The following is a 14964-nucleotide window of genomic DNA, read 5'->3' on the forward strand; positions in this document are numbered from 1 at the left end:
TGTATTTGGTATGCCCATATTTATATGAAGTAACAAGTGGTTGTTTACTTCCACGTGCTTAAAGATCTGCTGAAAAGGAATACGACCTTTTGTACAAAGTAATTGCCATGGTTAATTGGCCTGAGGTGTTTACTTACATTTTAGTAATGCCAAATACTAAGTACGGCATTTGTAATAAAATGGCTGGAGGAGTCAGGAGGAGTTCGGCATAATATTTTAGGTTAAGTAGGGCATGTGGCATAAACATATGGCAGGCCGTGCCCTTATCGTGTATCAAATTAAAGTATGATATTAAAATAATAGACCATTGTTTGCGATTCAACTGCCCTTTTGTCTAAAAACTCTTTAGAGAGAAACTAGCATCACATGCTTGCTCATTACTAATGTCATATGTTGTCACATTGTTCATTGTATGACAAAACAGTCTTTGTTTCTTTCAAGAAATGTCAACGTTTACATTCATGCCCAAGCAGGACACCAAGTAATGCATATTTGGAAGCCTTGAATGCATGCGGTGGATAAGCCTAGCTCAGCCTCAACACATAATGTCCACAGCAGCCCTGCGAATCTGACAGCCAGAGATGCGTCCTGCTTGGGGCTGTCTACACACAAGCCAGAAGGTGGGGGTTGCTATGGAAACTACAGCTCGCTAGAAGCACAGAGGAATCTTTTAGCCCAGATGGGGGAGATCAGCATACCAAACTCTAAGCCACAAGCGAGGATGACACAGAGGGAAATTCCCTTCCGAATGGCAGTGATCCCTTAGCTTTGTGAATAAGTGCTTCATTGTGAGTGACGATAATGTTTATTAAAAGCGGCTTTTACAGGGAGCTTTACATTTAACCTGTTGCAGCTTTCTTCTCTAAGAAGAGTAGCAGGTGTGAAGTGGAATGTTTTGAAAGTGTAAACTCAAGAGGCTGATGAGGTAAAAATGGGGCATTTGCATTTGCCAAACTGGCAACAGGCTTAGCATAGATGAGCGTGTTGTCGCCTCCCCTTTCTCTAACAGCAGGGGCTTTGTTCTGCTTGATTCTGCCTGGTACCAACACAAACTGCACAGCAGCAGACTTCAGATCACTGTCAAAGCGGTCTATGTCACAGATTAGCAATAACAAATATTGTATCCAAAGAAATGGCACCTGGATCCAGAAGAAAAACAAACCTGCTAGATCAGTGGATTCTATCATATAATATATAATATATAATATAATAAAATCAACAGCATTCTTTTGTTATGACATTCTTTTTCCAAAATAAATATTTGTAGCTCATGACTTGGTGTCCCAATCAAGTTGTGGCCAATTGCCCAGTGGAATCTTTCCCCCACTGCTGTAGACCCCTGTGCTGCCCATACCTAACTCACAGCCCCTCCAATACATGTGCAGCTACCAAACACTTCTTTTCACCAGCCCAAGAAGGATTCACACACAGAGCAGTAATGCATACAGAAAATCATGCACTGCTATTCATTATTCACAACGTCTTTGACAGCCAGCAAAGGCCGCAATTGCAGCCGCAACGAGAAATCAGTTTGACCATCCCTACTCATAGACACAGCCAATCATGCCTGTGTAGGTGTCCAGCTAGTCAATGGCACAGCTAAGATGTGAATTTGGATCCCAGTTAGCCCTACAATGTAAACACATTTTTTGTATTTTGGCCAAATGAAATTAAAGGTGTTGCAAAAGTTACAGACTAATTAAATCACATTGGTTGGGCCCTGGAAATAAATCTTTTTAAAGAAAACAAAAGTGGTGGCAGTGTTCCTTAGCGTTTTTTAACCCACACTATATGGACAAAAGTATTATTTTTTTTGCCTATTCATCCAGAAAACCATTTGAAAGATCAAACAGTGATGTTAGACAGGAAGACCACTCTTTGTTTCAATTTATTGCAAAGGTGTTTGGTTGGACTGATGTTAAAGAGAGACAGAGAGTGAGAGAGAAAAATTGTTGTCTAGATGATTTAATCTTACCTCATGCAGCAGCTTTTCCAGTTTCTCTTGCAGTTCTATGAAGTAGAGTGAAGTGATCAGGCCGTTCTCTGACTTGTCCAGACAGTCTCTGGCTAGCTCCACCAGCTGGTGCTGAATGAAGCCCAGTACTCCATCTCCCAGGGGCAAAGTGTTGTCTGCAGAAAAGTGTGTGATGATGTCCTGCAAGCGCTCCTCCATCTGCGCCGTGGCCTGCACACAACAGCTTGTCATTAGTTTACTTGTAGCACACAGGGATTAAAGTTGGATTTATTAAAAAAAAAAAAAAAAAAAAAAAAACATTATGACTAATACATTAAGCACAGATTCCCTTTAAACTGGTTTCTTTCCAGGGCCCAACCAATGTGATGTATAACTTTTACAACACCTTTAATTTAATTTAATTACAAGAAACAGGTTTACATTGTACGGCTAACTGATTTTTTAACTGTTATTCAGTGCATGTAAATTATTATTATTTTTTATTTTATTTTATTTCTATGAGTTGCTGACTGCAAATGTGTATGTATGGGGATAAAACGCTTGTGTTTGCAGTATAACAGATCTTACAAGATCATAGTAGGGCAGTAGAAAGTGTGTATAATAAGTAAATGTTGTTGTAAACTACACTAATATATATTATACTTACAAAAATCAACAAAACATGGAATTTAACATAGGGTGTCCAAACTCCTGCATAAAACTATACAATCTACATAATGATGATAAAATGTTTTCTATAATTAGCACTACTTTGACAATGGACAATACAATTACTACATTTAGAAAGAAGCAGGTCGAATGAACTGGAAAGTAAAGCTTCACTCCAGATTGTCACACGCACACAATTGAGATTGCTAACTGACTCATGTAAACTCAGGCTTCCAGGGATCACATTACTGAAATGAAAGTAAACCCAGTAATTTCACTCCAGCCATAATATTCTAATAATAATAATATCCTGTGCAATTCTACCAGCTGTGGCACTATACCACACACAATCCATTATAAAATAGGACACAGTCTCAAATAAAATCCCAGCTAAGCTAGCTGAACATGTGACTGACCACGATCTGAGTTTAAAGTTTATTATTTGAGAACTAGTCAGAAAGCATACCTTAGGAAACCTCTCCTTGTAAATGTGGTTCATCATCACAGTTTCATTATCAAACGAGCCACTTGTTCGCCCAGGACTGCAAAAAGACAAAAAATGTTGTTGTTTTTTTAACAATACATGTGTTTTTACATTACATTATTTCATCCTATTTAGTCATTTCCAATTCCCTGTTGGACTAATGACCCCTGCCACATGCACAACACACATGCTGGCCAAGTAGAAAACACCTTTCTGACATGTGAAACAGTCATCCTGTTCTTCTTTTTCACTATAGAGCAGCTGGTTCCTACAGAGCATTAACTCTATATTACTACACTTATGCTGGCAACTCAATAAGACAGTAGAAGTCAGTAGTGCAGCAGCTAAGAACTGACCCCCAATCTGGCCATTCTTCCCAGTCCAGTTTTACCAGGAAACAGTTTGCAAGGTTGGAATACCAGGGCTATAGCCATAACCCCCCACACCACCACCACCAAGACACAGCCAATCATGACTGTTGAAATGCTCAGCTTACTAATAGCACTATGGGCTGGTGGGCTAGCTTAACACATCACCTGAGCGCCTTTAATTCCTTTTTGTACATCTAAAAATTCCTAAAATGCAAGCGGGCTGTATTTTTTGTAAACAGTAGAAAAAAAAAATCACCCAACTGTGTTACTCATGAGTAGGTGGTGTTGGGAGTGTGTGCTTTAGAGTGGTAAGCCGTGTGTGGGAGAGAACCTAATCTACAGAGAACTGCTGAATCCTTTAGAGTGGGAAGATATAGAGGCTCAGATAGGCAAGCTAACAGCCTCAAACTAACACATGTCATAACATCATACAGCACAACAAAAACAATGCAGCATTTCAATTTACCCCAGTGAAACTCAATACATTTACATTTTCAGCATTTAGCAGACGCTTTTATCCAAAGCGACTTACACAATGAGCTGAACATGATGAGCAATTGAGGGTTAAGGGCCTTGCTCAGGGACCCAACAGTGGCAACTTGGTGGTGGTGGGGCTTGAACCTAGGCAACCTTCTAGGCAACCTTCTGGCAACCTTCTGTTTACTAGTCCAGTACCTTAACCACTGAGCTATCACTGGCCCCAATACGTTCTAATACAGCATCACAGATATTTGACCGCAGCTGTTGTTAATGAGATGCTTTACAATACTTTTCAGTCAACAAAGCAACAATACTATATTATAAAAATGTTCATACATTTATATTCAGTAACTGCTTTAGTTTGGGTTTATCAGGGTCACTTGCTCAGGTGGTGCAGCTGCCTATTGAGCTGCCCATCACCACTAAAACCCGGATTCAAATCTAAGTGGTGCATCGGCCGACTGGGCATCTTTATAGACATAACTGGCTATGTCTTGCAATGGATTGGCAGCCTGTTCAGAGTATTTCTTCTTTGCGGTCAGTGTTTGGTCGATAAAGTTAATCCCGTGACTATACTAAGTAATCTAAAACGGGGAGCTTATATGTGGTATCCTCTAACCCTTTATATCTGCAGCTCTTAATCATATAAAAAATTTATCCAACTAACATTTACAGTCAAACAATTGACAAGATTAGATAAAACAAAAATAAACACTGTAGTCAATATCACTTTGTGTATGTGTATACATAAGATTACCTGAGACTACGGGAGCGTGGGCGAATTAACGATGAGCATCGGCCATCATCATCGGTCACACTCTCCGAGCTACGGAAGTGTCTGAACAGGAAATGGAGCTCATCTTGTGTGGGTTGGTATGGAAGCTGGTGCAAGCGTTCTTGGGAGGAAGAGGAAGACTGCAACCAAAAGTTTTGTTATTTTCCAAGTTATTTCATGTGTATGATGTATTTAGCCCAGATCTTTTAAGAAATGACACTTACAGAGACAGTGGAGCTGGGTGGATTGGTGCCATAGCCAGATGATGAAGGAGATGCCACTGACCACCTTCTACCTTCCACTCTGGGGGAAAAAAACCATGTTGAAAATGCAATGAAAAAACATAACCTAACATGCATTTAAGTTATGCATTACAAAGGTAAATTCATTAACTAGCCCAGACACGGGACGAGAAGCTTATGTACATGCTTCTATACATTCAAATAGTATTGTCTAAATAATCATAATTCATAATAGGTCTGTCCTAGGTGCCTGGGCTTGTCCACTCCAGCAAGTACAGGGTTATTTACATACTGCACCATGCATTCTCAATAATAGTACTTGTCTGTGTTCTTGTAATTAAAAAAAAAATACATTACATATTAAAAGATTAATGGAATGCAGAGTAACACTGGTATTGATGAGATGTGTAGACAGTTGTACACCAAATTGTAAAAAATTCATCTTTAAAAAAAGTTTGTAGCCTCTGTAACCATGCATGTCACTGTGAATTTACATATTGCCTCATTATGCATACATGGTAAATATATGACTTATGTCACAATTGTCCAGGAGTGGTGTAAACTACACAGTGGTAATCTTCTAACCCAGCTGGTAAGGGTACCAATGTACAGAAAGGGCAACATTTGAATGCATGATATTACAACCTTTTTTTAATTAACATGGCTACATGTATTTGATATGTAAAGACACAATTTAAAAATAAAGACATGTATTTTTAATGAACACGTCTGTATAAATACGACACCAGAACCTGAACTAAGCCTGTTTAGAGCTATTTCATCAAGTGAAACTATGAAACCAGGAAATTACTGAATGTTCAGCTCATGCAAATTAACAAAAGAGAGATTGGCTACCTGTCAGCTCGAGCCAGGTGGCTGAGAGGACATAGAGAAGGGAAGTAAAGAAAAGACCATCAGAACAATGAAGGCTAAGGACAGTGAATGCTGATACTCGGTACTTTCAGGAACAAATGCACATTAAATCAAACAGCAACAAGCTTTGTGAATATGTCATTAAAGCAGCTACTTACCTTCGGGCAAAAGGAAAGTTGAGAGAGGCAACGGCAGACACATTTCTTGGACTGTCTAAAGGGCTGCTGGCAGCTAGAAAAAAAGTAATTAAAGATATGCCAAAAAATAAAACACTGTAAAGCAACACAATCTTTGTTAAGTACTATTATTGCCATTTTACATTGTTAACGAACAAGTGATCAGGTTTACTGGAATAGGCCACTTATTTACACAAGTCAGACGCAGTTTCTGGTAAGTTCATGATTAACAAAAGCAAAAAAGATCGAATACCTGGCTGTACTTCAAACTGCAAACTACTGCACTAAATAGATTGTCAAATTAGTACACTACCAACTGTGTCTTTATTATTTTAAACATATGCTACTACTTAAGAAGCAGTATAAGACTTGGGATGTGTATAAGAATGTAAGAATGTGAGAATGTGTGAATCTTGACTTAACTAGGGAATTTAGCTTTAAAACAGAACTTACCTGTGTGAACTGACAGGGGTGAGAGTGGACGCGTCGGTGATGGTGTCCCAACGCCAAGGTTTTTCCTACTGTTGCTGCGACAACTGTAAAAACAGACATAAAACAGAAGGGATACTAATTAAATTACATTACGCTAAAATGACAAATAGCTAGCCAGTACATAATCACCCAAAACCACCCAAACCAGCGTATACAAAAAGACATCACTGTTTTTGTACAAAAATCATTCTTTATTACAGCTGAAAGAATGACCTGGGTACAATTTGGCATATACATATGCTGACCAAAAAGTGCAATGCAAATAACCCTCATCTTCAACACTCATTCGCAAACTGCAATCATGTCTGCTTACAATGCAATACACAAAGGCATGCAAATAGGCTTTATCATAGACTCTTTCAAATCTCGGCTCCTGCCTTTAAAACACAAATTAAAACACATATATTCTCAAAGTGCTAAAATAACTACAGGGGCAGTTGTAGCCTAGCGGTTAAGGTACTGGACTAGTAAGCAGAAGGTCGCTGGTTCAAACCCCACCACTGCCAGGTTGCCAATGTTGGGTACTTCAGCAAGACCCTTAACCCTCAATTGCTTAGACTGTCTACTGTAAGTCGCTTTGGATAAAAAGCGTCTGCTAAATGCTGAAAATGTAAAACTAAGCAGGTATATAATTCTGTGTATTCTTTCCAGTCAGCACTTTCAAATGATCATTATTAAGCCTCCTTAATGACCGACTTTCTCTGCAAATGATCTTTCTTAGTGAGTGATGTTTATGTAAAAAGATTGTAATGTTTATTTCACAGTCATCTGTGATTGTGCAGTCAGTTTTACAGAGAAATCTTGAGTTTGAGAAAGGCTTGATACTTACTGACGTTTCTCTGTTCTGTTCCACAGAATCAATGCAATTAGATCAGTGATTCGTCAATTGAATCTGATAATGAATCTTAATAATATTCATTGTGAAGCAAATCAAGACCTTAGGCAGTGCTGCCATATCCACATGAACCACACGTTGCATTAAAATGAATGTATAAAAATAACGCCACATGCAATTGTCAGCGTACTTAGAAAAGTATAACTCAGCAGCACTTCAGTTTTATTACTTACCTTTTGGACCGCTTAAGCATTGCACCAGTGATGAAATGAGATTTGCTATTTGTTAATCCACTCCAGTTACTTGGGTCAGACATGGCATTAGTTTATCAAGCTGTTTTGCTCTGATATTAAGTTGTCTCGTTTATGTCGTTAAGCAAGCTTGCATTATCGAAGACAAATCCTCATCCTCTTGAGTTTGCTTCATGAAAGCAAACGAACCACACAAACAAAGAAAGTTGGTCAAAAGTTGGTCAAAAGTTTCCAAGCGAACCCATCTTGCTTTGTTAGTCAGCTGGGTAGCTAACTGGCTACGTAGACGAATTAGCGAGTTAGCTAGCTAGGTACAACTGGTGCCACCAGCCAACAAACTTTGAACTTCTTCATCTTGACTGAGGCGTTCTCCATAATTCTCGCGTCCAGTTAGTAAGTCAAACATTTAGCAGCACCAGTAAAGTTTTAATAAAAACTTTGCAACGCACACAAGACATGTTACAGTGTTTCCACTCTATCAGTTAGCTAGCAGCTCTTGCTTTAGTACGTGTGCAGGCTCTGTTGTGTAGACTGCCGGGCGATGACGTTAGACTATACCATCTCTGTGTAATATGGGGGAGACCAACGTGTATTTTCACCTAAAACTATATCTTATAACTATCTTTAATGATTTTTTAAAAAACATTCCTTACTGACCAGTGTAAACAAACTCCTTAGTTATTTTTGTTAGGTGTTATTTCTAAGGTTTGTTTTATCTCTTACACACGACAGTCAACAGTTTACATACATTTGTATGAGACGTTTGTCATGGCAGTCTTTGTATTTCAGTGAATTCTGCAAATGTTCTTTCTGTTTTTAAATATTAAATACTTACAACACTACTTTTTGTCACACAAAAATAAACATCACGACGTTTGTTTGTTTGTTTTATTAGGATTTTAACGTCATGTTTTGCACTTTGGTTACATTCATGACAGGAAGGGTAGTTACTCATTACACAAGGTTCATCAGTTCACAAGGTCACATCGAACACAGTCATGGACAATTTAGTGTCTCCAGTTCACCTCACTTGGATGTCTTTGGACTGTGGGAGGAAACCGGAGCACCCGGAGTAAACCCACACAGACACAGGGAGAACATGCAAACTTCACACAGAAAGGACCCGGAACGCCCCACCTGGGGATCGAACTCAGGACCTTCTTGCTGTGAGGCGACACGACAGTGCTACTCACTTAGCCACCAACATCATGACGTAAAACCTGCATACCAGCAGCTTCTGTTAATGACAGACCTGTTTTTATGTCCACTTTTCATAGCATGATACCCTATGATTTAAAACATTTCTAAACTTAGGGTCTTACATTTAGTTGTTTTCATTACTAAATCACCCATACTGTACCTAAGTACTCCTGGTTAATTTGGTTTCCCTTCTTGACCAGACACCATGTGCATCGCATGATACATTAATGTGTACCATGAATGTAAATGACTACAGCATACTGATGGGTGAAATGCAGTTAAGCAGTTATTTAAAAACTCAACTGTCATAGATTATAGTTTTATCATTCCAAATTTGGATGTGTACCGGATTGTACTGTAGGGTACTGTGCACTAAAAAAGGCTATTTTTTCACCTTTAGACAAAAGACCCCAGCTCCATGTACTGTGTACTTACGACCAATTGTAACTAATTAATTGATTATCTTAATTAATACAAACTGACTTGGGAGATCGTTAAACTCAGTTTTTTGAGATCTGTGCAGAATTACTCAAGACTTCATTGTCATAGTTGTTGCTCATAGTAATTGGTATGTATTTCTGACAGCAAATTTGGCCATATTTTTGGAAAACCCACAAGATAAGTAAGGGATAATAAGGTTGTCACAGGAGCCGATCATATTGTGACAACCAGTTGTCATTTCTGCGCTATCCCTTTTCTGTTCACTTTCACACGTCACAGGACACATTGTGCCGTGCTAAGCCCCACACCTGCAAGAACTGAAAATGAACCCAAGTTCAGGATATCTGACCTAGAAGCTAGAACAATATTGTGGCTACAATATCACTAAAAAAAAGGGGTGAACGAAATAATTAAAATAAGACCCTTAACCCTCAATTGCTCAAATTGAATTCATTCGCAATTGTTCTAAATACAATTGCGTAAAAGCATCTGCTAAATGCCATGAATGTAAAATTAACATATCGATCATCTGCACCTCCTGGGCCCCTCTGCCAGCCATAACTGGGATGGCAGCTGAAGAAAAATTCTGCAGTTAAAACCTTTGCACATATATAATGAATTAATAAATAAATATACACGTATATATGAGAATTAAATCCTGATGATTACTAGGCATTTAATTTAAGATTTTTTTGACTAAAATAACATTGCAGTTACCTTTGCTTTGCTTTTATCTTAAACCATAGTTTTAGGGTGTATAAACTAAATTTGTATGTTTTTAGTATATATAACGACTGTCTTACCTCCATGGGTGAAGGGTTTGTAAAGGGCTGCAGGGGCTGCATGGGCTGCAGGGGCTCAGGGTGATTGGGCTCTGGTTGGGTGACAAACTGAAAGTCAAGACATTTTCACATGCATTAGTGCACTGACCAAATCTGAGTTGCTTTCTGTTTCCCATCATGTCTGTTTTTGTATTAGCTGCCTTAAAAGCAGCTCACCTGTAATTATATTAGAAAGATGAATTCCAAATCAGATTAGGCTAGGTCTAAATCAATTTACATTGTCAAACTTTGTTTGGACTGTTGCATAGTATTTTTTATCAAGCACTTGATTTTAAACACTGGTTTGGACTTTAAACAAAATTTATATTTTAATTAATACTAGTATGATCAAATGTGCAATTGGCAATTAACACTAATTAAACCATAGCATTACTTTTTGAATACACAAATGCTGAACATGATTAAATACTTCTGGGTAACAGATTCTAAAAAAGATTTTGGTCAAACTGAGTTTATTGAAAAGGGTTTTACAAAGTATTACCAAACTCATGTGATTATAATGATTACAGAAGTATATTGGTTTTTAATGCAGTGCAATCTGAGAGGTCGATGATCACCGGCATTCAATATTGATTTGGGTATTTCCTAATGTACAGATATTTCTCTGAATTGTAAAAACCTAAGTAATTTGTTAATTCCCCTTTATGCCCAGTCATGGTAGAATCACATATGTATATGATGTACATTGCCACTGTCTTAACTTGTCAAAACAGTGGAAAAAAACACCCATGCATTTAAGCTAAGATGTGGCCAAGATCAGCAACTGGCCAGGTAAACAAGTGACTCACTTGTTGAGTAAAATGTTCTCGCTTTCTCCTGGGCAAAATCTGATCCTAAATCAGTCCCTAAAAATGCAGTTCTTTCTAGCAATTTTGTTCATTTCATTCAGATTTTTGTGTGACATTGTCAATTACAATTAGGTCTTAATATGTTACTACTGGGAAAAATCTTTTTTCTAGTGGCAACAGTCACAAAAACAAAATACAATGGTCAATCATAACCACAGGGCATTGTTGGAACTAGACTATAGAACCAGTCTATAATGTTGTCAACTGCAGTCACTAATGCAGAGACCTATTTTCTCAAAATGTTGCGCAAAGATGTCTTATTTGCTTCCCCCACTGTACCAGGTTTTTAAAAATTAAGTTTGTAACAAGAATACATTAAACCTTTTAGTAAATGTCTCATGCAGATGATGTTCAAGTCTTTAATATGAAATCCTAAGTTATCACTGTGCTTAAATTTACCACTGGAAATGTATCCACCTATATGTAATACAATATCATACAAAGTCCCTGCATCTCTTGTGGTAAATTTCATTACTGTCCCAAGTTCAACTAAGTGTCATGGAATCAATAGGCTAGTGTTGAGGACAACAGGTCTTTGAACAAATCGATTATTGTGCCTCAGTAACAGCACTGTCCTATCTTGACACTGGCAATACCAGCCTCTGCCCTCTATTACCTCAGAAATGTTTCACAATCTGCAAATAAACGCAACTGAACTGAAATCTGTAAAATTATTTTGTAATAGACATTATCTCAAAGCAACATTACAAACTCCATGTCCAAAGCCCCTAATGAGCATCTAAAAATAGTGGTGGTAAGGAAAAACTCCCTGAATTAAAAAAAAATATAATAAATCTAAAGAAGAACCAGACTCAATGTGGACTCCTCCTCCTTAGGATATTTGGATGAAATAAATGTAGATTCAGATTAAACTGAGATTTAACTGAATAAAAATGTAAATGTTATGCCTGGATAAAAGCAAATTGTACTCAGTCTGGCAGTAAAGAGCACATAACAGTGCAATGGATAGCAACATGTGCTGCAAAAACATGAAGGTGTTGTCATAGTGATGCGAGAGAACTGGAGAAAAACCAAGCGTGCACAAAACCCTCAGTGCTTTGCAATGCCATTAGTACGTTTGCTTAATCACTGCGTATGCTTACTGGTTGTGTGCTTATTTACACCTCAGTCTCTTTTATGAGTCATATTGTCATATACACACTGTTCCTGTTTAAGCATGAAGAAAAATAAAAAGGTAAACATGTATTTTGAATATCCTTATAACAAATGATACTGATGCCAAGCTGCTGATGTAAACCTGTTTTATGGATCAGCATCCTGTGGGTAGAGGAGGGCAGCTATATTTACATAGTTCCTGGAGTGGGAGGACAGAACATGAGTACTGCAGTGATCGTCTCCTAAAGCAGGCTGAAAGTGAGGTTAAGAAAGCAAGCAAACATACCTCATAAGTGTAAAAGAGAGATTAAAAACACTCAGCCTTTATGTATAATAAATACAATTTGTCCGTTGCTTGTGAATTCTTCTTCTTGTAACATATTCAAAGGTATAAGTATCATATTAGTTAATGCACATCCCCATAAACTCATTATAAGTCACTATGTAGGCACTCAACTGCTATACTTTATAGTACTAAAAAGGGCTGGGTGGAACGTGTACCTAGAGTGTATTACTGCCAACCCATGCGCTGATATACAATCTCTACAATTGGCAAAGATGGGTGAACAAAGATATAAAATATATTTGTACCTAATTAACAATAAATCTCACACTAAAAACATTAAAAACATTCTAACTTTAATCTATGGTTTGGTCTGAGGGCTAGGATGGCCATGACAAAAGCTTAATTTGTGAAAAGATTCCAACCATGACCATTTAAGGCTTCTCAGCAAAGGCAGACCATCCTCATTAACAATCTCGTGATTACTGTATTTTAATATACTTATTTATTCTAGTTCTTATGTACACCATATTACCCAAGAAACCTTAACTAAACAGGAGCCTACAAAATAATTTAGTTAGGGGAAACAAGCATTTAAGCACTTTTTTTCAAAGCCACAATTACAGCTTTATGAGATCTATGGTTAAAAAATACATGCTTTTGCCACATTGTGGTTTTCTTTTCAGGTTCTTCTTATGTGTAATGCAGGGAAGCAGTTCTATATCATGATGCTCCCACCTCCATACTTATTATTATCTGAGTTAAAATGCTGCCAAAGACTTTTATTCGTATTTGACAGTACATTGTATCCCAACATCTGTTAGCAGACAGTTAACCAGTCATTTTGGGACTGCAGCAGAGCAATGCCAGACAATCAATTGATTGTTATACAATCAGGAGTATTTATAAATTTGCTTATTAATCACTTTATGATGAACCCATTACATCTGGCAACACAAAACAGCCAACGAAACAATTATGTGTACACAGTCTGATATTATGGTATAGAGAGCATAGGGCATTACTTTCTATGCATTTACATTTACATCTTATGGCATTTAGCAGATGCTTTTATCCACAGTGACTTACAGTACTGTGATAGTATTTTGTTTAAGCAATTGAGGGTTAGAGCCTTTCTCAAGGGCCCAACAGTAACAACCTGGCAGTGGTGGGAATTAGCACCTTAACTGCTAGGCTACATACTGCCCTATGCATAATAATAATAATAATAGTAATAATAATAAGCAAAAAGGTGGCACAGCTGATAAATTAAATGCCCCACACCAACAATTTTATCCCTGTCTCTAACCACTATTTGTCATGAGTTTTACATGTTCTCCATGTGTCCACATGTGTTTTCCTTTTGGCACTGTGGTTTTCCTTCCTTCTTCCATAGAACTGACACCCTGTCCAGGGTATATTTTAATGTGGTGCCAGAGCCACCACAATCCTAAACAAAATGAAAATGTTAACAACGATAAATAAAAGAATGATATTCAAGGGGGAAATCAATTACAGGGCAACATACACTCACCTATTCAGTAACCTACTCATTTACTTATAGCTAAGGAAAAGTAAGGTAAGCCAATTTATCTGCATCTGGAGACAGACAATGACCAGAGGCAAGGATCAAAGCCAGAACCCTAGGACCCATGTTGCTGTGCAACAACCACTCAGCCAGATGTGCCATCATGTCACCATCAATAATAATAATAATAATAGTTGTTCAGATGGCTTGTTTTAAATCTTTTAACCTTAAATTGACTAGATCTTTAAATGCAATTTGTACTTTGAAACATCTGCTTAAACAGACATAATACAATTAAACACACATAATACAAAGAAGACACAGATATAAGCACCAAAAATTATTAGTGTCCCCCTCTCAGCCCCCCTACCCTATTTTGCTCAGCAGTAGTGAGGGTTTCCCCTCTTCTTCCAGCGGTTACTCCTAAATTATTCATCAACGATGGAGATTTTTTTATAAAAGTGAACTTACTCAAGAGTGAGGGAGGGGATCTTCAGTTTGTCTCTTCTCTTCATGCCTCCCAACAGCCGACAGCAACCCAAGAAGCGAAAGCTGCCTCAAATCTCACGGAAAACACAAGTGCAGCCGAAAACTACCCAACGATTTACACATCGCCATATTACTGATCAGCAGCTACTGTTATCACCATTACTGAAATATGACGAACAGTCGAGTTTAATGAAGTGAAGAGGAAGTGATCACAGGTTGAAGAACTGAAGCAGAATCTAAACACGCTTCCTACTGAATGATGCGCTCATCTGCTCTCTCTCTCTCTCTCTCTCTCTCTCTTTATCTCTCTCTCTCTCTCTCTCTCTCTCTCTTTATCTCTCTCTCTCTCTCTCAACACTAGAGGATGAGGTGGGTGATGGGCACGTCAGCATAATTTAACTATTTACACGATAAACTGTGTACATTCATTAATTCCTTTTAAATTACCGTTTTATCCTGATCAAAATAGCATTCAGCCCGACGCCACCCGAAAATGCTGAACGCATGGCATGGAAACACCCTGAACTGGGTACCAATCCATCATTTTTACTCACCAACTTATTCACTTACTTAGGCTGAGCACCAATTCAAAATACATTTACCTTCTGCTTGTTT

The 14964-nt window shown here is 37.9% G+C and overlaps 1 protein-coding gene across 5 annotated transcripts in view; it reads right to left on the minus strand.

Moving 5' to 3' along the window:
* Window positions 1-14532, minus strand: part of mast3b (microtubule associated serine/threonine kinase 3b) — a 29127-nt gene extending 14595 nt beyond the window's left edge. For 2 of the 5 annotated variants that reach the window (XM_063013497.1, XM_063013496.1), the window contains exons 1-9: window positions 14332-14532; window positions 10047-10133; window positions 6478-6560; window positions 6007-6079; window positions 5831-5851; window positions 4958-5036; window positions 4716-4873; window positions 3090-3165; window positions 1976-2185 (exon numbers count right to left, since the gene is read on the minus strand). In XM_063013497.1, the coding sequence (XP_062869567.1) occupies window positions 1976-2185; window positions 3090-3165; window positions 4716-4873; window positions 4958-5036; window positions 5831-5851; window positions 6007-6079; window positions 6478-6560; window positions 10047-10133; window positions 14332-14375 (831 nt within the window). In that variant the 5' untranslated portion in view covers window positions 14376-14532. Of the gene's footprint in view, window positions 1-1975; window positions 2186-3089; window positions 3166-4715; window positions 4874-4957; window positions 5037-5830; window positions 5852-6006; window positions 6080-6477; window positions 6561-7584; window positions 8052-10046; window positions 10134-14331 lie in introns of those variants that run through there. The other 3 variants (XM_063013499.1, XM_063013500.1, XM_063013501.1) reach the window with 3 other exon arrangements.
* Window positions 14533-14964: the final 432 nt, after the last annotated feature.

Source organism: Trichomycterus rosablanca, chromosome 17 (genome assembly GCF_030014385.1).
Source record: "Trichomycterus rosablanca isolate fTriRos1 chromosome 17, fTriRos1.hap1, whole genome shotgun sequence".
Taxonomy (NCBI): Eukaryota; Metazoa; Chordata; class Actinopteri; order Siluriformes; family Trichomycteridae; genus Trichomycterus; species Trichomycterus rosablanca.